This window comes from Musa acuminata, chromosome BXJ3-1 (assembly GCF_036884655.1).
Source record: "Musa acuminata AAA Group cultivar baxijiao chromosome BXJ3-1, Cavendish_Baxijiao_AAA, whole genome shotgun sequence".
NCBI classification, from domain to species: domain Eukaryota; kingdom Viridiplantae; phylum Streptophyta; class Magnoliopsida; order Zingiberales; family Musaceae; genus Musa; species Musa acuminata.
Genome location: NC_088349.1, coordinates 28,566,737 through 28,581,562, shown reverse-complemented (window position 1 = coordinate 28,581,562; position 14,826 = coordinate 28,566,737). Strand labels below are relative to the sequence as shown.

The following is a 14,826-nucleotide window of genomic DNA, read 5'->3' as shown; positions in this document are numbered from 1 at the left end:
GTATAGAGGAAAGCGGTAGCGAAATCTGCTGCGGTAGAGGAAGGAAGATGCAGCGGTTGCGGCTGCTGCTGGCCAGGAAGCGATTGCGACAACAAAGGAGGAAGACGCAGCAGCCGTCGTTAAGCAAGGAAGACTGAGCGAGGAAGACACCGTCGTTCGCCGTTCGTCTCTATTGAGGAGGAGGACACCGCCGTTAAGGAGGCGTCGTTGTGTAGAGGGAAGTGGCAGCGAAAGTTGCTGCGGTAGAGGAAGATGCAGTAGTTGCGACTGCTGCTGGCGGGGAAGCGAGGAAGACACCGCTGTTCACCGTTCACCGCTATTGAGGAGGCAGTGAGAGAATGTTTTCCTCCTTGCGTGACGGCGACGAAGAGTGTCTGCTGTAGGCAGCAAATGGGAGAGGGAGCAAGGCCGGCGAAGAAAAGCAAGACCGACGATGAAGGAAGAGAAGGAGTGGATGAGCAGAGCCAAGACGATGCTCGTTAGCATTGGCTCTGAATCCATGTCTTGTGTTTCTTCAATGACTCCGCTTGAGGCAGCGTGTTACTGTGGCCGCTTGGCTAACACACGACGATACTGCTGTTGCCAAGGAGGAACTGCTCTGATACCATGTTAGAAAATAAATAGATAAACAAGTTGTAGAAGAAGTTGATTGTTATTAACATATCCCCCTTCCTTTTATACTGGTTAGAAGGGAGAATTTTCCTCAACATAGTAGAGAGATTTCCTCCAACAGTTAGGGAAATCTATGGAAGTCCTGCTACGGAACCCACTCAATACCGCCAAGTTGTTGGCTCTTTACAATACTTAGCTCTCACGCGTCCAGATATCTCATTTGCTGTCAACAAATTATCATAGTTTATGCAGCAACCATCTACTCTACACTAGTCTGTGGTCAAGAGACTTCTACGATATCTTAAACGGACCCTAAATCATGGACTCTTTTTTCCTAAACACTCTCCACTTCGTCTTCATGCCTTTGTCGATGCTGATTGGGTAGGTAACCTTGATGATAGAACATCCACATCGGGGTATATTATCTTCCTTGGTGCTCATCCAATCAGTTGGAGTTCTAAGAAGCAAAAGACAATCGCCCGGTCTACAACTGAAGCTGAATACCGTGCCATTGCCGCTACCACTGCAGAACTCAATTGGATCACGAATCTACTCCAGGAACTCAATATCGATTCTACCCCTATAATATATTGTAATAATATTGGAGCTACCTATCTGTGCGCTAATCCAGTATTCCACTCCCGCATGAAACATATTGCTATCGACTTCCACTTTGTACGCGATCAAGTTGTCCGCCGTCAACTTGGGAAATCCTCTAACCTGTTGAGGAAAATTCTCCCTTCTAACCTGTATAAAAGGAAGGGGGATATGTTGATAACAATCAACTTCTTCTACAACTTGTTTATCTATTTATTTTCTAACATTCCCATCTTATTATTGGAAAAACAAAAAAAAACATAGATATAGAGTTTTGAATATCTGAAAGTAATAATAAATCTTTTTTTTATATAAATTAAATAAAATATAATTTAATTCTAAATATGTCACAAATAATCTAATAATATAAATCAATTAGATTAGTGATAAAATATTAAACAAATTATAAAACAAGATTTATCTGAAAAAAGTTTTCAATATGAAAGAAAAAAAATTAATATTATAATATCACCCTCTCTAGATTAACTACCAGAGGATATCAATATTATATAAAAATCAAATACTCATAGAGCTTCAATAAACCAAGGGAGAAATACTAAATATAAGAATCAATCTTCAAAATTTACACGGATCAATTCTAAGAGCATATTATCTATATCAAAAAATCATAACAATCGAAACCAATTTCACTAACCAATAGTCGAATCACGATGAAAATTCTTTTATTTCCTATGATAATCATATAAGATCATGATTATATTTTAATTAATCCCTATGGGTCCCACCACTTAAGTCATGGGTGGGATCACCAACAAATCTCCCCTTCACAACCATCTGCGGAGAGCCTCCATCCCTACTATCTCTCTATATGCAATAAATTATTTTTAATAATGATTTAATCATATTTAGTATGGATTTTCTCAAAATATAATAATTTCGTCTCTAATATATCTCAAATCTAATGATAACTAACATTAGTTTTTTACTTTGATGAATTAACGCTTTCACTATCACAATATAAAATAAAATTTTCTCGCTCAAGTCCCAACTGTTTTAATTACTAGTAATATACTCAGCTTTAATAGATTAGGTAATACTTTTTTTTTTATAGTTTTGACTACTATAATACTGCTCCGCCTTTAAACTAATCTCGAGTAACTAGAGGTAGACTTTTTAAAATTAATTTTACTAGCTATATCTATATTTGTATAGGCAAATAACATAGATTTTTTAGTGTCAAAATATAAACATAATTTAGAAATACCTCGTATTGAATCCCGGATTTTGAAGATGAAATCAATTGATGAGTTTACGATCTAATCTATGCTTTACGAAAAGTAATGCACGACTAACTTTGATCAAAAAAGATAAAATGATTAAAGCAAGAAGAATTAGACATTGTGCTAAGTATTTCTTGGATGTTGCGATAAGATTTCTTGTCTTAAGATTGGATGTTGCGTTAAGATTGGATGTTGCGTTAAGATTGGATGTTGCCAGAGATCGAGCGAGATTCGGACGTTGCGTTAAGATTGGATGTTGCGGAAGTCAATATACCAATGGATCGGGCGATATGCCGAAGGTTTGGACGACGCGCGGGAAGTTCGTCGGGAGTTCGGATGAACCAATGACATACCAGACAACTTAGATTTCTTGTCTTGTAATTGTTTAGGTCTTAATTATCGTAATTAGATCGTAAATTGAGTTAGTTTCATGTGTAACCCTATTCACTCAATTACGGCCCCATTGGGCCTAATCTGGGGCTGAGTTGGGCCCAATGGGAGACCCATTCAGTAACCCAGAGTTGGGTCAAGTGGTGGCACTATCAGACCTTAGTAGTGCAACCACCTATGAGCTAGAATGCACGAAGTGTACGTTTTCCAAAAGACTCGACAATGGCACCATCAGTGCCAACCGGTGGTACCGCCCAGACTAGCGGTGGTACCGCCCAGACTGGCGATAATACCACTAATACATGGTCTCTCATGTGTCAAGCGATAGTACCATCCAAACAAGGCAATGGTACCGTCAATTGTCAGTGGTGAAGGTGGTGGTACCGCCAGTACCTCAGAAACCCATGATAAAACCTTTGTTAGCTCTATTTTGTACAAATTAGAGCATAATTAATTATCCAAACAATTCATGAAATGTGTCTCTCAAATTCTGTCAAAATCGAGCTTTGGTCGATTTCACCTATTCTTGTTTCATCTCTTTGGAAATTGATTTCAACTAAAATCCTTACTTCAGTTGAGCTTTACATTATTGCTTTAAAATCTTGTATACTTTTGTCCTTCAATTATTTATATATCTGAATCTACTATGTAAAGTTCATGTTTGTATTATAATGTTGCGTGTAGTCACATACATTCCATTATTTCGTATATGTTTCTGATATGTCCCAATTTATTATTCACAATACCATTTTATACTCTGGATTATTTAGACCTTTGCTAGAAATAGTAAAGGGATTATTTGGACCTTTGTCAGAAATGGTAAAGGGATTATATGGACCTTTGCCATAAATTGTAAAGGCTATGTGCTTAGAGCCCACGATGCTCTATATTATGTTTGGTAGTCATTTAGAAATGAATGGACCATATTATATTTGGGATCCCACATCACCCTCTATCTGTTTGATATGATATCCCAAGCTTTGGTTATGTGCTTCTATATATGCTTTGGATAAGAATGAAATATGTGCAACATCAAATGTGACGTTTTGAGCTTCTATTTCGTATTTGTTCTTTGATATGTTTTGAAATACTTTATATTCTATTGATATATTCCGAAGCATTGATATATTCCGAAATATTTTATTTATTATTGATATGCTCCGTAACATTTCATACACTATTGATATGCTCCAAAATGTTTCATATGCCATTCATATGCTCCGAAATTCTTCCCATGTCATTAATATACTCCAAAATATTTCATTTGTTATTGATATGCTCCGAAACATTTCATATATCATTGATATGTTCCGAAACATTTCATACGCCCTTGATATGCTCCGAAATGCTTTATATGTCATTGATATATTCTGAAGCATTTCATCCGCCATTGATATTTTATGAAATATTTCATACGCCATTGATATATTCCGAAGCATTTCATCCACCATTGATATGTTCCGAAATATTTTATCCGCCATTGATATGCTCCGAAATGCTTCCTATACATACCATTGATATACTCCAAAATTCTTCATATGCCATTGATATTTTCCGAAGCATTTCATCCGTCATTGATATGTTCCGAAATTTTTCGTTTGTTATTGATATGCTCCGAAACTTTTTATACATCCTTGATATGCTCCGAAATACTTCATATGCTATTGATATACTCCGTAACATTTCATATGCCATTGATATGCTCCGAAATGCTTCATATGCCATTGATATACTCCGTAACATTTCATATGCCATTGATATGCTCTGAAATGCTTCATATGCTATTGATATACTTCGAAATGCTTCATATGCTATTGATATACTTCGAAATGCTTTCATATGCCATTGATCTTGACAAAAGAGGAATCAAGAGTAGACGTAGGTCGCGACAACCGAACCACTATAAACTCGGTATGTACTTTCTTTCTAATTTTCATTGTCACTTATTGATTTGATTGTCTACTACTCTCACTTGCTCTTTAAGTTTAAACGCTTTCCGACACGGGCTTTATCTAATGAAATTTTCAAACTGATATTTTTACGAAAGCACTAATTCACCTTTTTCTTAGTGTTGTTTACGGTCCTAACAATTAGTATAAGAGCCAAATTTCTCTTCATTGATTTTACATCTAAGAGAGACTAAATGACTTTAGACGATAATCTAGCTTGTACTAAGACAAATGTCGAATGGATTTATTGATATTGTATCAATCTGGAAGTAACCTATGGAAGGGTAAGAGTGAGAATAGATAAACTTTGATAATCATATTTTAGTTTATTTTTTATAACCAGCGCCCCCATACATTTATGATATTTTACATAATAAAAAATATGTTTAAATATTTTTATTTGACTTTTGTTGATGTGGTGGGGATCGGATCGAAAGACTTAATGGAGGTAAATATTTTCCCTTTTAGTTTGTAAGAAAACTAAATACATCAACAAACACATACAACAAACTAAATACATCATTTATTCAGTTTATAACTTCATATATCTTTTTTTGTTTTCACTTACAAAAGGTGTTCAAGCATCTACACAGAGCAGCTGTATCATCTAAATAATGATATATTTTGTGGAAAAATTTAAGTTGTAACAGCTAAGTCAAGTTTCAAAAAGAAAAGCTAAGTCAAGTCAACTCATAAAACTATTTCATTCCGCATTTAAGCTATTACTAACTTTCATTAAATTTTGCTACTTACATGAAATGAAGTTCCCTAGCTATTAGTGGCAATAGCTGCTGCTGCGATAATAACTTCACTTTGTGATACTTACGTTTTCTTTCAATTACTACGCAATTAAAGTACACACAATATGATGACAATTAACGATTAACTTTAGTCGTGGTAAGAGATGTTCTTATGCTATTTTCTTATAGTTTACAGTGGAAATTACGGTAAGCCATGTTTTGGTACTGTTAGAGTATAGGTAGAAATTTCTGGATGATGAGATCAACAGTGTGCATCATCTTAAAAAAAAAAAAAAATTGCTTGGATATTAGGAAGAATGTTTTTTGTGAAAGGATTTCACGGAACACTGTTGCAATCCATGGGATGAAATTTGTAATACCCAAAAATTTTCACAAATTTGTAACACTGGGCTCAACGTTAAAATTATATTGACTTAATTTGATTAGTGTACTATTATTAAGTTAAATTTAAGTCATTTGTGTCACTGGCTCAAGCTAAGAAATTTTAATTACTTCAATCATAACATTCAAACAAGATGAGAGATTTAAATAGGAAATGACTACTAACGGATAAAGTCGTGAAGAGACCAGAGTCAAATCTTTAAGTAAAAAAAATATAATATTTTAGTTTACTCTCATATTAAAAAATATAGATTAAATGTTAGATTGACTCAAATCTAAGATTTAATATTTTAGACTAATTATTTAGATCTAATGAAATTAATGAGTTAGTTATCTCATCTTTCAATTTTACCTATCCCTACCTTTTTCTTACTTTTTAATCTTTTTAAATTTGATTTGTGGGTTTAGTTTATCAAATGAATTAAATTTGATTTAGAATTTTAGAATTAGATAATTTCAGAAAGGCAAATTTGAGAACTAAATTCAAATTTAATATAAAATATTTTGAATCTATAAAAAAATTTAGAACACATATCAACATATATATATATATATATATATATATATATATATATATATATATATATATATATATATATAAAAAGATATTTAAGCTTTTAAATAATAATTTAATATATTTAAATATATAAATTTCAATTAAAATATTTAAAAATATAATATGATTGATGAAGATCGATTACTTCCAATTTTTTTTACCAGATTACAGGAAAATAAGTTGTGGGTTGTAACCTAAACTTATTAAATTTTTGATAATTTTAAATAATTCCAACTTGATGATATCATCATATAATTTGTATAAATGTTAAATTGATCACAAAGCAGACTATATATATATATATATATATATATATATATATATATATATATATATATATATATATATATCACTTGACACAATTTATATTAAAACGTGAGCCTAAATTCAAATCCAGACCCAAATAAACTCGATACCTGCAACGGGTTACTTTGACACTTTCAATTGTTTGCTCACCCACGACGCCACTATGCCGACTTGGACCCACCATAGCGGTTGTTGGTCCTCAACCGAGCTTTCTGGAATTCACGCCAAGTGGTCGCCCGGTTGAACTGCTGCTGATCCAACCTCTGTCTCAATGCCTAGGGCCCACTGTACCCCAATTTGTAACTGGGCCCACGTCAGGTCCATTAAGCAGGCCTGCCAAAACATACCAACAGGCCATCAGAAATTGAAATATTTATCGTGACAAAAATCAATATAATCATAATCAAACCATAAATAATGAAAAACGGTCTTATACTACTCTTGAATCAATTATTTGTATTTTATAATCAATAAAAACAATTATATCTTTGGCTAGGGTTTATATATAATATTATTTTGAAGTTACTATAAAAGAAATTAGTTTGAAGAAGTTCCAAATTTAACTCTATTGGGATTTCTTCATAAATTTTAAATTATTTATTGCGGACTAGCTTTGATTCCCATGTGATCATTCTTCACCTTGCTTATTGTGTAGCTCACCAGAGATATATACATACCGTTCAATCAAGAAGAAGATTATATATATATATATATATATATATATATATAATAAAGTCATTGACTATATAAATCTTTGACGATAATTATATTAATTAGTAAATAAAAAAATATTTATAATTTTTCTTAAAATAAATGGGATCTTTCTCTCGTACCAACATATATTTTACCTCTTCCAATTATTATAGGTCTCGTGAGCACTCATATAATTTTAAAATAATATTTTTTATTTTATCGAAATAATACCTAATATATTATTAAAAAATAAAAAATACACATAATATAATAAATATATTCTCAGTTTTAATTAATATGAGAGGATATTAAAGATTCAAATCACGTAAGGATTGATAAGGACTTCAAAGTGCGCCAGCAATCATTTCTTCCCCATTTCACGGTAACTGCACGGTTTCCGGAACCTAAAATAAGGCTATTTGCCAGAAAATGAAAAATACTATTCACACTGGGCGGTGTCTGTACCGCTCCCGCTGCGAACGAACTCATCTTTCGTCTCTCCCTCTGAAATAAAAGTCTAGAGATCGCGAAATTATCTCTTACCCTCTCTCTCTCTCTCTCTCTCTCTCTCTCTCTCTCTCCAAACCCCTTCGACCCTGACCCACGCCTCTCCATCCATTTTCCATAGATCTTATTGTGCTCCTTGTTCCTGTCCGAATCTGGTATGTCTTTCTTAATTCTTATCTATCTTATGTTAATTTTGTTTGTGTACCGTTTTCGATCTACGTATTAAATGGTTATACTCTTGGATTTTCACTTGGATCTGAAGAGGCTGGTTCTTGATCAGGTCATCCGGTTTGGGATTTTTGGCCGCCTAGATTCTTGAAGCTCGTTTTGATTTGCCATGGCGGCTCCTCCTGCTAGGGCTCGGGCGGACTACGATTACCTCATCAAGCTTCTTCTGATCGGTGACAGCGGTAAGGATCTGATCACTATTTTGTATTTGTTTGATTCGGTTCGTATGGGTTTGTGAGGCGTTATTGTTGTAGTTTTAATTCGAGGGTTTCGCATATGCGTTAGGAGCAACATAATGACTTATCTGTTGTCAATTTGGGAATTGGGTGTTTATTCATGACCGAGGTTTTATTTCCGTTGTTAGGATTTTTATTTGCCTTGGTGTATTGCAATAAGGAATATGGATATTTGGCATTAGATAGTGACCATGGATTTCGGTTTGCATCTGATGGTATCATGATAGTTTTTGAATGCGGTGGCTCTCTGTTGAAATGCTATTATTTTCTTCTAGTGATTCATAATGTAACATGACTGAAGCTCATTTACTTTTCGTCATAAATGTTTCATGTACACTCTGATGTTCTAGATCGCGGCAGGATGTTGAAACTTTGATCTACCAACAATAATCTGCCATTCATACTTCAAAGGCTATATGTTAGACTCTCTGTTTTAGTATCAGAATATGCAATATAATGATTAACATTCCAGTGGCATTAAAAGGCACATTCTCTAGTCAATCTGAACATTTGGAGATACAATGTTTGCTACAATATTTTGGTGGCCTCATGAATAAACATTGAATATTTATGGTAATCACTATAGTTTTGTTCGACGTTATCCTTTTTTAATTTGCCTAACCTTTCTGGTATTTATCTTCTAGATTTTAATACATTTTGGTACAATTTGATGCTCTTATGAATTACTTGAAAAGCATGAGAAATTGTGATACTCCCTCTGCATGCATGAGAGTCCTCACTTCCTGAACTTGGAGTGATGCTTTGCTCCGGGACCACTGAAATCACTTATGAGGAAGTAAAAAAAAAAAGGCTTAGAATTGTAACAAAGGTTATTCTAAAAGAACAAGATAAAAAAAATAGGCTCAGTTGGTTTAACATTATCCAAAAACTAAATAAGTTCATCCTAACAGGTATATTCTGATTAACTATTTTTAGGTACAAATTAACAAATAGTTGATTATGATTAATTCTATCTAGTAATTATTATATAATGTCTTTGTTAATTCTACACTTATTTTATTATTTTAATCTGATTTATTTCCAATATTATTTATTGTTTGTTGTTTGCTTATAGTACCATTTACGGAATCAAATTTTTGTTTTTTCGATCAGTGTAAACTGGTATTCACCAATTTAACCAGAATGGGCACTAGACCATATAAGCTTTCACCCCTTAATATTTATTTTGTTATTACTTTTTTGATGTTACCAAGTGTCACAGGCCAGTTCATCACTTGGTATATGGGTATCGATTTATTCGGTTATCGAAACCTAGGGTGAAACTGTAAATATTTGGTACAATTGTTGAACATGCTTCATTTGATTTATAGAAGATATATAAACAGCTCATGAGGGGTAGATAATGTCTATGTTCGCTAGAATATAATTTTAAAGTAATTGGCTTACTTTGTTCTTGAACTCCAACGTTTTTCATTAGAATTAATGTTATCAAAAGTGCTAGGTGCTGAAAGGAACCAAGGTTCTAAATTGCTTGTGATGCTAGTCACTTGAATAGGCGCTTGCCCGAGCAAATCAATGCATTTATCTCATAAAAATTATGGATATATAGTTAAGGATAAAAATAATCATTAGAAAAATGAATTTCAATTGAAAATGAGTCTTGTGCCGTTACATATATAAACAATCACCATTAAAACATCAATTATATGTATCTAGATCTGTAGTGAATTAAATAAAAAAAAAACATAATTAAATTAGGCCATGTGTAAATAATAAAATAAAAGACATTGAAAACATTTATTAGTCCGAGACTCCAAAATCTCTAATAATCATTAATGTCCATGTTATCATCAACATCATCATTGTGCTCATGTTCTTCATTACTTGATTTAGAACCCTCAATATCTTCTTCTGTTTCATCAGAATTAACTTCTTCCTCAGCATTTATTGTCCTGGAATTTAATGCTTTTGTAGTCATCTTTGTTTTTGCTTGTTGTTTTAGTATATATACTTGTTTCTCTTATACTGGATGATTTTGCTACATCATATTGATCTATATTAACTTAAAACTTCTACTTTATCCTCTATCAACATTCATTTTCAAGATCAAAATCTCAAGGATTTGTTAATTGGGTGATGCACTTTAATCTTTTGATGCTTCATTTCATCAACAACAGGCTCAACTAACAAGTCGACATTGACATGGGCATAGTTGAATATGAGAGCCATGATCCGATGATAATGCCTAGGGTTTTTCCAAATAGTTGAAACTGTGGTCCAAGCTACTATCTAGGCCTTGGTAAGGCAAACTCATTGTTGCCCTGTCTCTTATACAGATAAAGGCAAAACTATTGAGGGATTAACATAGGCGGATGAACTTGAGGAAAGGATAGTTCCTCGCATGTGGTCAACACTACTAGAATTCAGAAGCCAATCAAAGTCCGTGATTATAGCCCTCGTCATACACAGGGTCAACAATCTTCCAAAACTAATTCTGGCACCACCATGCTGTTCCTAGCGGAATATTCAATCCTAAATAGAATGACAAATTATGTTGTTGAGTTAAGTCTTCTCACTTAGTAGGCATGCTAGTGGAAGATAAAGCCGAATTTAGAAAAGTTACATGCTCTTAAAAATCTCATTGGAATCGTTGATTGGAGCTTTTGTGGGTGGCCTGGGGTCCCTCATAGGCATACAGAACCACTAGCCATTTGCAATCCCTTTTGGGATCTTTCTTGGACGCATAGGTAGTTGAAGAAGTATTTAAACAATTATATCCCACTAGCTAATAAGTACTCCTAGGCCCATCTTTGAGTTTGGGTTAGTTATAATACAAAAGTTTCAGACTTGTCTAGTCCTACTGGAATTATCTAAAAACTTGAAAATTTAAAGACCATGTTGATCCATAACAACAAGAAGATTTTGCCTCCTTTTTGTTGGAAATGGAGGTTAAAATAGATACGCCAAGGGTTTGCTAAGTTGGTGCTTATGGATTTTGATGATGATGAGGTTACTCCATCGTTGCAATGAATCTTGAAAAAACTATGAAGTTATAAAATACAAATATGAATGCCTCGATGGAATCTCACACTGACACATGATACTCTTACTGAAAACTCCTATGAAGAATCATCACCTTCTATAGTAGATATAGGATTTATTAGTAATTTCATGAGTTCTGAGCAAATGAGATTAGGCATCAGCCATACTGAGGCAACATGACTGGACTTTGCTAGCCCTTTCTATGGGGCTCTTGACCTAAAACAAAACTAAACCAGCTGTTCCACTTATTGGAGACACATCAAGAGTTATCTGACAGTATGTTTGGATGTCTATTTTGACTGGGAAATGATGGGACCTGTTAGTTGCTGGAAAGGCCTATGTGAAGTTCTGCACCCAGTAATAGTTGGTGGATTTCTGATTTCCATCGGGTTTCAGCTGAATGGAACTATAGTGGGCCTTTTCTGAAGTCCTATTTCCCCTCGATCAGGTAAGTGATTTGGCTAATACAAAGGAAATGGCCACCCCATTCCAAATAGCACAGGATGCCGTGTCAGTCTTATATGTGCCATTGACAAATCTTCTCTTGGCAAGACTAGGAGGTGACAACACAAAGACCTGGGTGCACAGCAATAGGGGACTGCCAATCACTGTCTCTTAAGAGAAGAGCTTGGTCAGCAGCTTAAAGAGAGTAGAATAAGTTTTTACCGGGTATTTAGGTCCATAATTTTATGTAATGCAACTCCAATTTGGAGAGGGTAATGAGTAGCCTATAAATAAGGGTCATTGTGAATACACAGGATATTAGTTGGTGTAACAAACATGCATCTTCTTCCCCCTAATTCCTCTTCCTTTTTCTTTTTTGTGAAATTTCTCATTTCCCTTACAGATTTCATTCTGTAAGTGATGTGAATCAACATACAATAACATTTACTTCAATTTTTTATAACCTGATGCAAGTGTGATAAAGCATATTGTATATAGAGAAATGGATATCACTACCACATGTAGCAAACTCGCAAAGTGGATCTTGGCTGTTAACATATTATTTGTTTTGAGAACCTTTTCACAAATAAAATCCATCTACTTTAGATGCCCTAATTATGCAATTTTTTTTTTTAGTTGATTATGTGCAACATGAGATGATATGCTGTGTTCTTTAGGTGTTGGAAAGAGTTGCCTCCTTTTGCGTTTCTCAGATGGTTCCTTTACTACCAGTTTTATTACCACAATCGGGTGAGTTCAGTTTCAAGGAGCAATAGTTTACATTTGCTTATTTGTAATTGGATTTGCAATCCAATCTCATTAGCTTGTTCTAGTTCCAATGGCAATTACCTGATCTCTGCGCAGCATTGATTTTAAGATAAGAACAATTGAACTGGATGGCAAGAGGATTAAACTACAGATTTGGGACACTGCTGGACAGGAACGCTTTCGAACTATCACAACTGGTAGGCTTCTTGTTTCTTTTGATCTTGACCTTTGCCCTGGGTTTTTCTATTGCATGCCATCTTTTCTATGTAAATCTTTGAATGAATAACTTATTTTCCTTTATTCTTTCAGCTTACTACCGAGGCGCTATGGGCATTTTGCTCGTTTATGATGTCACTGATGAATCTTCTTTCAATAGTAATAATATTCTTTATGTTCTCACTGTAGTTTTGCCTGTTCACTTTCTGGTTTTCTTATTCAGATTCTCTATATTCGTGGTAACATACAGACATAAGGAACTGGATTCGCAACATTGAACAGCATGCTTCTGATAGCGTAAACAAAGTTTTGGTTGGTAACAAGGCTGATATGGATGAAAGTAAAAGGGTATGTTTCTGTGTGTTCAACGTCCGATAGTTGATTTGTTTGGCCAGTAGTTCATAAAACCTTGCTGCCTCTGCCCTCTGGTGTTCTTTTTTCTGCTCCAAGTTTATAAACCATTTTCTATATAACTGGGTTCTTTTCAGGCTGTGCCGACATCAAAGGGGCAAGCTCTTGCTGATGAATATGGGATTAAGTTTTTCGAGACTGTATGTGGCTATGTTGGTTTCTATCCTGTCTCTACTTATGCTAGTTTTTAACAATGTCTTTGATATGCTGCAGAGTGCAAAGACGAACCTTAATGTCGAACAAGTCTTCTTTTCAATTGCAAGAGATATCAAGCAGAGACTTGCAGAAACTGATTCAAAATCTGAGGTAGAAGCAACCTTTTTCTATGTCAAAATATCACAACTTTCTAATTTTGAAGATTTAACCTGTCATCTGGTTGCAGGATCGGACCATCAAGATAAACAAACCAGACCAGACAGCTGCAGATGGCACTGCTGCACCAACATCGTCGTGCTGTGGTTCCTGAGGGAATGATTACCTGATGGTGGTGGTTGTGGCAGCAACGGCAATTGGGTTCAATCTTTCATCTCGTGGGAACTAATTACTTATTGGTCAATGGTGTTTCGAGGATAATGATGATGGAGCTTGTATTTTCAATCCTTCCATTCTTTGAAACTTAGCTAGCATGTGTTTTTCTTGTTTGAGATGTGGGAAACCCATGTACGTTTATTTGTTTTGTATTTTTTTTTTTGGGAAGGATCCGGCCTCACGATTGATGTCATGGTGATTGATAAACCTTTTTTAATTCGACTTTATTGGCATAGTTATATACCTATGCTTTGTCATTTAAGATTTTCACTCAATCCACAAAGATGATGACGCAAATGTTAAAAAGTCTAGTAATGTTGAATGACAGGCTCTTTGGAGGGTATGTTTGTGGAGCTGACATGATGTGTGGCCTTTCCGTGGCTCTTCTATGACTGCTAAGATTTCCGGGGCTCCTATTTTCCTAGTGTGTCAAATTCATGTTGTTTGTGATGATTTGGTTCGATGCGTTTTAAGGATGATGAGCATTCATTGTATGCTGAAGTAGCCAGGGAGGCCATGAGCCGTTAATAGGAGGCCATGATTAAGGAAGGGGATGCCTGCCGTTGTCGCCAAGCTCTCGGTATCCAAGCTCTCTGGTTATTTGTTAAGACTTCGCGCCTGAGGGAGTCGGACGTGATGACATGTGCAACTTGTCATTGGGGATGCCTATTGCAACTTGAATTCTGGCTTAGTTGGCTTTGACTTGTCAATCAGATCGATTGTTTAACTAAGATAGAGTTTATTTTTCCTTAGTTGGAACAGTACCAAATTTATCGCTCGTTATTAAAAGATGGCTGTTGGTGCTCTTTGGCCTTCAAGACAGGGATAGCCCTTGGACAGATCCTACTTTGACTCCGTAAAAATAGGGAAGACTAAAAGATCAGTCTTTGATAAAAATAGTATAGAAAGTTTTTATTTATTTATTTTTTAAATGATGGATTTATCTTTTGGTTTTTATTTTAGCAATATATCTATTAGATTCTGGTCTCTCTTTCATAC

General features: G+C 34.7%; 1 protein-coding gene across 1 annotated transcript; it reads left to right on the top strand.

The window, feature by feature from the left end:
• The first annotated feature begins 7,921 nt into the window (after nucleotides 1–7,921).
• LOC135628587 (ras-related protein RABE1c-like) lies at nucleotides 7,922–14,084 on the top strand. The gene is made up of 9 exons (XM_065135332.1): nucleotides 7,922–8,148; nucleotides 8,274–8,403; nucleotides 12,582–12,654; nucleotides 12,769–12,869; nucleotides 12,982–13,047; nucleotides 13,139–13,236; nucleotides 13,377–13,439; nucleotides 13,513–13,605; nucleotides 13,682–14,084. The coding sequence occupies exons 2-9, from the start codon at nucleotides 8,331–8,333 to the stop codon at nucleotides 13,763–13,765; spliced, it is 651 nt and encodes a 216-aa protein (XP_064991404.1). The 5' UTR covers nucleotides 7,922–8,148; nucleotides 8,274–8,330; the 3' UTR covers nucleotides 13,766–14,084.
• Nucleotides 14,085–14,826: the final 742 nt, after the last annotated feature.

Coding starts and splice junctions, on each gene's coding strand:
- LOC135628587 (XM_065135332.1), top strand. CDS start 8,331: ATGGCGGCTCCTCCTGCTAGGGCTCGGGCGGACTACGATTACCTCATC. Junction 13,048..13,138: donor TGATGAATCTTCTTTCAATA/GTAATAATATTC, acceptor GGTAACATACAG/ACATAAGGAACTGGATTCGC. Junction 13,237..13,376: donor ATATGGATGAAAGTAAAAGG/GTATGTTTCTGT, acceptor GGTTCTTTTCAG/GCTGTGCCGACATCAAAGGG.